General features: G+C 38.7%; 1 protein-coding gene across 1 annotated transcript in view; it reads right to left on the bottom strand.

Moving 5' to 3' along the window:
* Nucleotides 1-3,045: 3,045 nt before the first annotated feature.
* The window catches only part of STK32B (serine/threonine kinase 32B), a 134,127-nt gene continuing 128,633 nt past the window's right edge, over nucleotides 3,046-8,539 (bottom strand). Inside the window, exon 11 of the mRNA XM_017727628.1 lies at nucleotides 3,046-4,626. Within this exon, the coding sequence (XP_017583117.1) occupies nucleotides 4,488-4,626 (139 nt within the window). The 3' untranslated portion in view covers nucleotides 3,046-4,487. The remainder of the gene's footprint in view (nucleotides 4,627-8,539) is intronic.

Below are 8,539 nucleotides of genomic sequence, written 5' to 3'. Positions count from 1 at the left end.
GATTACTTGTACGACAGTGGCTTGTTCCTGGTCTTCTCTCGGGGCAGGTGCTAGAGCAGTGAGGCAGCCTATTATGTAGCTTTTTTTATTAATACACTTTGAATATCTCCTTGCTTTCCAGCTCCCACCAAAAGTGTAAATGTACCTATCCAAAACCCCTAAGCTTCTCCTAAGCTGGCAGTCATGTTTTTCATAGCAGAAGTGTTGGCATACCTACCCATGTGCAAAACAGCCAAATGCTTTGGGTCTGATTCAGCCAACTTCAGCTCCTCAGTACACCCCATTACACCAATATTTAGGTTTAGTTTAAACTGTCAGAAATAAGTTTGAAATTGTGATCACATGTTCCTGCAAGCTGAAAACATCTAAATAAATGGAATGGATGTATCAGTGCCTATTATTTCCTCTATAATGTACTTAGCTGTCATTTTGAATAATGTACCAAGACCTATAACCAACCCTCCAATTCCCCCAAATCTACAGGAAAATCTTCTGGAAACATTACATTAATCATTTTTGTCAAGACTACAGATGAAAGGAGCCATTTGTGCTTTATGACAGTTGGTAATTAAACATTTACAGTACTGTGCCAATATTTAATACACAATGTAGAAGGAGCAAACTGAACAGAAGGTAAATCTGGCAGAGTTTAATGTGGAGTGATGCTGTGGGAGTGTGCATGTATGATCAGAACTGCAACACCACAGAGCAAGAGGCACTGCAATAAACTGTGGTAGCAGCAAACTGCTTTTCCAGCTGTGTTAGACTTCTTTCTCTCTTCCCTGGAACAGAAATGAGAAAAAATATTTTTATCCTTTAAATGACTTGGTGAAACCAGATGGGACTTTGGGAGTCCAGATCACGGTCTGCTTTTGCAAGACAATAAAGTTGTATAGAATAAATGTGTCCCAAGGAGTTTCTTCTGATTTTATGACTGCCCTGCTTTCTTTTTGTTCTCCATCTCACTGAGTGTATTGTAAAAACCTTCTATGTCTTATTTAGGACTTCCCTATTTTCATTTCTGCTGGAATCCAAGACAAGAGTATGTTTGTGTATTTTTTTTTCCTCTAATACCACTTCTGCACTTAAGGATGAAAACTGTTTAAACCTCTCTTACTCCCATTGAATAGATCACAAATTCTCCCATTTTTCATAAGGATTGGACTGCAACTTGACAAATTTTCTGTGCCATCACAAACAAGATTCATCTGACTAAATGTCAGTGCACAATGTGCATGTCCACATCTGGGCTGTGTGCACTGATGTTGTACTCCATGGAGGCAGAGCCACAGGGAGAACCATCTGCTAAAACAGACAGTCAAGACAGGGAAAGTGCACCACATCCTAAAAGCATTTTTTTTTTCATCTCTATTTTTGAGCCTGGATCTGGCTAATTCATTTTTCTTATGTCTAAAGTAGGACAGACAAGTCTCAGCCAAGCATTTCTCAGGCGTGTTCCCAGGCTCTGTGACTTCACTTGTCATATGTGTTCTGGCCCCACAAATCATATTCTATTAAAAATAACCTCTCTTCATGTTCTTCTGCACCATTATCAGAGCTTCCCAAGGCAAGACAGATCCTTACAGCTATGTTGGTTGAAAGAAAAGATGAAATAAGAGTGTAGGTGTTCCAGAGAGGTGGTGGAAGCCCCATCCCTAGAAGCATTCAGGGCCATATTGGATGGGGCTCTGAACAACCTGATCTAGTTGAAGGTGTTTCTGCTCACTGCAGGAGACTTGAACTGGATGACCTTTAAATGTCCCTTCCAACCCAAACCATTCCATGGTTCTTTGATTCAATATTGGGTCTCCATGGTATAGCTGAGGGCATTCACTGATCTGTGTAATAAGTTGACATAAATAATTATATGTAGCATAAGGTACAGCTTGCAGTCAGTGGAAGTGCCATGGACTACGGATAAAGCTGATTGGTGCCATGATTTCATTTTTTTGCAAGCAGTACAGTTGTTTGAGAAATGATCATGTGGCCACAAGCGTGAAATTAAAGTGTCTGAGCGAGCTTGCATTCATGCACAATACTCTGTGCAAATATATTTAAGTAGATGCAATCTATTGAATACCCAGGCTCCTCTCAAAAACAGCTTAGTAAAGCACTGGCAAAGACATCCAGCAACAGCCAGATCGGACTGCAAATATTTGGTAGAATCCTGCTGCTAATTAAATTCTGTCTGCAGTAAACTCCTCCAATTTTTGATGCAGTCACTGATGATCTTCTTGCATATGTAGATCTTCCATTCTATAAACTTCTCATTCTATAAGCCCAGGTTTCTTGGGGGCTGTGTGTGCATTAGCTGGCAGTGCAGCTGGACAGGAGGGGCTCTGCTGACCTGACATCCACATGAGCTACATTTGGGGAAGTTCCATCTCAGATTTTCTCTTACCTGTTCCTGTGGTCTACAGGCCCAGGGCTGGGAAGATGGCAGTAAGTGCTCTCTCGGAACACATCTTCTGACTTTGTATCCTCCAAAAAGCCTCTGATTTGGGTGCTGCAATAGGTACTAAAATGCAGTAAGGCTGTAAGGTTGAGACATTCACTTCAAAAATGCCTTCCTAGCCTCAGCTAAGGTGCTAGCACAGTGGCATCCTGTGTGGTTGATGTACAAAATCACCCGGAGTAACTCTTCTTGCTCAAAATAACTGTAACCACAGAAAAAGAATAAAATGTGCAATTGCCTTTTTTCCCCATGTTTTCCAGCTGGAAAATTTTACATGGAAAATCTCACTAAATTACTGGTTCTCCTTATAAACACTCTGTCTCTAATCTATATCGTCTGATACATCATGGATCTTGCAAAATTTTGCTTACGATATTTACCCAGTAACATTAATCTCTGTAGGATTACTTAAATAAATAAAAGATTTTCTTTCACATCCAGATCAAGGTCCAGGATCATAATGAATTTTGACTGGAACAGAACAACAGGTGTTTCCAGAAATTATGTGAAATCTTATCCCCTTTGGTCATTCCCAAGGGAAACCAATGTCAAGAAAAAAAAAAAAAGAAAAAGGTCATTATAAGAAAGGATGGATATGAAACAGTTTATTCTGGGCAATGATATCTGTCCTCTTATGACCAGAAAAATTCTGCTCCTTTGCTTGATCCTATGATTATTCCAGTCTATGACCAAATTAAGCAAGTAGACCAACATCATGCTCATGACAGACATAAAATCTTTATCTTTGTACATTTGTAAACTGCTTGTTGTTGATAGGAACACCATTTCGTGGAGTGATAAAAATCTGTATTTGCAAAAAATTGTGACCAAAATATAACATGAAACAAAATTTTAAAATATATTCAATTACAAAGAACTTTGTAAAAGATAGAATGGGAACAATGCAGTAAAAATAGATTATTTCAAATGTTTTTCACTTCCAAAAACCTTACTTTTTTTTAAAAGGCTGAAATGAAATTTGCTTACAAGTGGTAACCCTTCAAAATAGAAGCACAATAGGAGAGAATAAACATGCATTTATTATCAAAATGTGGATGTACAAGTTGCAAAATGCCATAAATGTTTGGAATTTTGGGTGCTGTTTAAAATAAAAGGATTTCATGTCAGCAATATTTTGACTAAATTATGTTTCTTTCTATTCAAGATAGTTTCATCCGGAATAGATCCATGAAAATAGAGACGCATGTAACTTCTTCACATTTTATAACAGCTAGCTATGGATCTGAGCAAATTCTTAATGTTTTTAGCTCTCCTTACTAACTCTGGCTCAGTCAGCCTATTGGTACAAATAAAAAGGTCTTTCTTTACCATGGTTAGCATACATAACTAATGTGTCTGATCTTGCATCCACTAAAGTCACTAGCAAAACTTTGACTTGGCCAGGGTCACATCTTTTACTACAAAGCAGAACACAGGATGTTAAAGAACAATGTGAATACACTCACACTGCAACATTTTCAATGAGTTTCAGGTATTTAAATGAAATTATTCAGTGTTTGGCCCATTTGACACTACATTCATGTATTTACATCATGTACATCTGTTATAAACTCAACAGCAGGTGCTTAGAAACAGCTGTGTGCAGCAGTTTCACAAAATTCAAAACTGGACCATTTTAATTAACAGAGGGATTTGGGGTAATGTAAAGCCTTCAAGATAAAGCTGGCCCCAATATAACGTTGTCTCTTGCAAATATCCAGGAATGTGGCAATCTTTGAGAGGCTGCCTAATGAATTGTTTCAAGTTTTCTTCCAGGATTTTGAAAACAAAAGTCACACTTACTTAAAAAACTGTATTTTGTTGCTGATGGTCATTTTTCCAGTGGCAGATTCAAGAGCAGAGTTGTATGTGGAAAATCTCAGCCAGTGTGCTGTGTGGGTTTGTCCTTGGTCGGGGATCCGGCTTTTGGAGGGGTCAGGTGTCCCAGGACCCAAGGGGTGCAGAAGAGGGGGGGTGCAGAGAGGACCTCCCCTCCCGCTGCCGCTGAGGAAGCGTGTGGGACCGTGGCTCACTAACTGCTGCAGCCTCTGGTGCAGCCGTGTCCCAGCAAATTGTTGTTCCTCCCGTCTTGGAGTTTCTCATGGCTCTGAAGGGATGCTCTGCTGTCAATGCTGGAAGTCTGTCCACTTTGATCCTGCTGTCTTCTTAATCTGCCAGAGGTTAAAAACATTGATAGAGCTGTCATGTGCAGGTAGCTGTAGCAGAAGGACAGCTGCTGCCTGCCCTGTGGACGGCCACGTACACCTGGGTATAAAACAGATTCCTGCAGCATTTCACCTGTATTAACTGCTTGAGCTTTATAGCTGCCATTTCCTCTAAACACTGATGATTGCTTCCTCCTAAATATATGAAGTTAGGTCTTGGACAAATCCTGCTTCACTTCAAGCCTACCATAAACAGCCAGCAGAGGAGAGTGCTTTCCCTGGCTTTAGCACCTCTGCTCAGGCTGTAGCTTGGTAAAACCTCCAGGTAGCTGGAGGCTGATGAAAGCTGTTGACTGGGCACACAACAGCTGCTCCCCTCTGTTGTCCTACAAAGTTATCAGTGACCTTCATCAGTAAAAGAGAAAAAAACCATGAGATGAAAGCATATTCTGTACTCCTCTTGTAATTACTTCATATGTTATCAAAGCCTCATAAGTGGTTTCAAGCAACAATGGCAACAAAATCCTATGTTTAAAGACTGCAACATTATCTTTTTTTGACATCACTTTCTAGAGAACAGCAACAGCCCTAGAAGCATCTGCAGTCCTCACCAACTGTGTTATCATAGAGCTTCTCAGCATTTCTGCTCAACAGTGGTAGCAGTCTCTGTGATTTTACTGTGATTCATGTCATATTCAGTGTTTTCCTCCAAACACTGTGTAAATACTTTCAGGAGAGATGGAAAGACTCACAGGGAAGCTACATGGTAGGGACCATTTTTTTTTGAAGCATGGACAGCTACTATTTTGAAGGAACTTTTCTCTGACTGCTTCTTTTCTCAAAATGGGAAATAGTACTCCTGAAAATGGCACCAAGACTTGGCACCAGAGACACTATGGAAGAGCTCTTTGGTACAGTGATTATAAAAGGTATATATGCTATACTCCAAAAAAAACCCAGCTTTGAAAGTAATATAGAATACTTAGAAAATAATCATTAATGGAAAAGGATGAAAAAATCAAAGTTAAATGATCAATTTCAAATCCTTAAATACTTCCAGGTGGCGTAAAGAATATGGAGACACCATAGTGAACACTCAGAAGAGAATGTGAATGGATATGAAAATACTTTAATTAAACAGAGGACTAGAGGAGGCTATTAAAGCAAAAAATATGGGAACACTGTACAAAAACTTAAGTTTAAAAGGGCAGACACATTAAATGAAAAGCTGTAAGGCAGAATGAAAACAACAAATCAGAGGAACAAATTTCTAAGAGCATTTACCCTAATGGTGAATTTTTTCAATTGCATCAGAAATCCAATGGTTACCATTGAGTCTAGAGGTCAATGTAGGATTTATTAGAGGATAGCACAGAAAATACGAGTCCCCAGCTGAAAAGCCTATGAATTATCTTCACTAATGTCCACAACAAACGCGCTTAGGAAGATTCCTTTCCTTATGACAAATTTGTCCATCATCTCCAGTTAAACCATCAGTGAAAGAGCTTTAGAACCTGTTGCTTGAATTAATGTTGGCAAAGCATCAAGACAATGGATTTTCACCCAAGGACTCTAAGAAAATTATAATTTTTGCACAGCTGAATGGAGAGTGTAACTTATTCTTCAAACTGTCTTGGCACCGTGGAAGACAGCAAATTTGATGACTTAGTTTTTTTGTTGGTTTGGGGTGTTTTTTGTTTGCTCGTTGGTTTGGGTTTTTTAACAAGACCTTCAAAAAAGATCCAAGAGACTACCAGGAGAGCAATAGAGCTCGACTTGAGACTTGAAACATCTCAGGATCTGAGCTACTGGTACAAGACTAATGTGTTTGTAGGCATCGAAAGAAAAGACTACAGTGCTTGGAAACTCATGTTGCAAAGTGTGGGTGGCAAACCTTGCAAACTGCTAAATAGTGGAGTGAGACAAATTTTGGCTCTATAGAGATCTGAGGAATCATTGCATTGGTCTAAGACATGCAGGTGCTTTCTCCCTGAAACTGTATATTTCCTTTGTTTGTAGAAAGCTGAAAAAGAAGGCAGTTACTGCACTGCTCAATTTAAAAGGAAAATAAGAATTCTCTCAATAACAACATGAAGCAAGAAAACACCAATTTTTTTTTTTTTTTCTGAGAACCACTCAAACTGGCACAAAGGCAGCATGCATGTAAGGAGGACAGTGTAAAAAGGAGAGAAATAAAACCCATGCTGAGTTCAAAAGATACCTCTGGCCAGGCTCAATTTTTTCACTCTCTACAGAGGTGGTTAATAATGGTGATTTATTTCCATTATTTTCTTTTATACTGTTCCTACTCCCCAGGTCTACTATTGAAACAGAATATGGGGATTTGGAAGTGCTAAAGAAATACATTGTTTTAGCAGTGCTTCATTGAATTCCCTTTTCAGACATTTTCTGTTTCTGTATCTAGATTCACTACCCATATTTCAAACTATCGAAGTAAGCAATAGGTTATTAACCTGATGAGGAGGTAAAAAATTAACTGGTATTTAACTATTTAATAATTTATCAATAACTTTATTAAGTTATTAAAATTACATTAAGTATTTCACTCTAGGGGTTTAGTTACTGTGGGCATACAAAAACCTGCTTACCAATGGTCTCTTGGGGCTGGGGAATTGGACTAAGAATCAGAAGATTTTTATTCTTTTTCCACCTCTGTGGACAAATTGCAGCACTTTTCTGTGTCTCAGCTTCTCTCATCAGCTGTCAAGGCAGCTGCTGTCTAAAATGATGGAAGCTGAGAACTTTGTGTCTCTAAGTACTGCTCTGTGTCTCACAGGCCTGAATGAAACAGGGAATTACAGTCTGGTCTCTGTGATTATTAGAAAAGAAGGTGGTGTGTATAATCAAGAAAAATGTAATTATACTGCATGTGTAATTATGCATGTATGCATTACTGAATATATAAAAATACAAAAATAAAGAGAAAAAACTGGCTAAAAGCTAGGATGGAAAATAAAATCTTGAACTGAAAAAGACTGCTACAACTATGGCAGGCCAGAACGAAAATCACAAACATTTAATGAAACCCAGTAGCAAACTTGGGAGCACCAGGGAATTGCTTACAGCTCAGCTTTGTTCTCTAGATGAAGAAGAATATTGAAGTTTGTCTTTAGGCTGCTTAGTAGGATAAGTCCAATGACAAAGAATGAGTAGTTGCAGATTCAACATAACTGTCAAAATTGCAGATTTGCTAAGAATAAGGCCTCATCCCAAACCACTGCAGTTTCAGAAAAAATAAAATAAGGCAATTGGTTTGTATTTCTCTCTAGCTCAAAACTGCAGACTCAGGTCAAGACACAAAGAAATGTGTGTGCACAGTCTCTTCAGTTAAAATATTAGACAGTTAAAGAAGTGAAATTTCTCTCTTTTTGGTGCATTCTTGATTCTTTGGTGTCAAACCCGGAGAACTTTTCTGTCAGATGTTCTCAGCTTTTAAAAAATGTGAGTACCTTGACATGTTTCCTGTAATCATGGCAAAATAAATGCAGTCTGGGCCATTCTGTTCAAAAATGACTCTAGTGCAATAAATCACTTGTAGGAGCTGCTTTCCAGTGAATGACTTATCTTGCCTTTAAGCTGATGCAGCGACAGGCTGTGATAACTGGATAAAGGCCCAGGGAGAATGAATGGCTTGACAGAGACTTTGTGGTGGATCTGAAGCAGGTTCAGATGTTCCTATGCTGAATACTATTGGCTAAGAATAAATAATAAAATGGCCAGCTATGAATGAAAAAGTGAACAAGTGGTTCTAGTGGACAGTCATATGGAACAAAAAAAACCTGCAGGGAAAAGAGGATGAAAATGAGTTTGAACAGTTTCTGTTACATTTATTCCATGACAGTTCTGTGCAAATACATAAGTAGTCTCAGAGGCAATTATGCTGAGTGCTTCTGCTGAA

The sequence above is a fragment of the Corvus brachyrhynchos genome, unplaced genomic scaffold (assembly GCF_000691975.1).
Source record: "Corvus brachyrhynchos isolate BGI_N302 unplaced genomic scaffold, ASM69197v1 scaffold80, whole genome shotgun sequence".
Taxonomy (NCBI): Eukaryota; Metazoa; Chordata; class Aves; order Passeriformes; family Corvidae; genus Corvus; species Corvus brachyrhynchos.
This window is presented reverse-complemented; position numbering and strand designations above follow the sequence as displayed.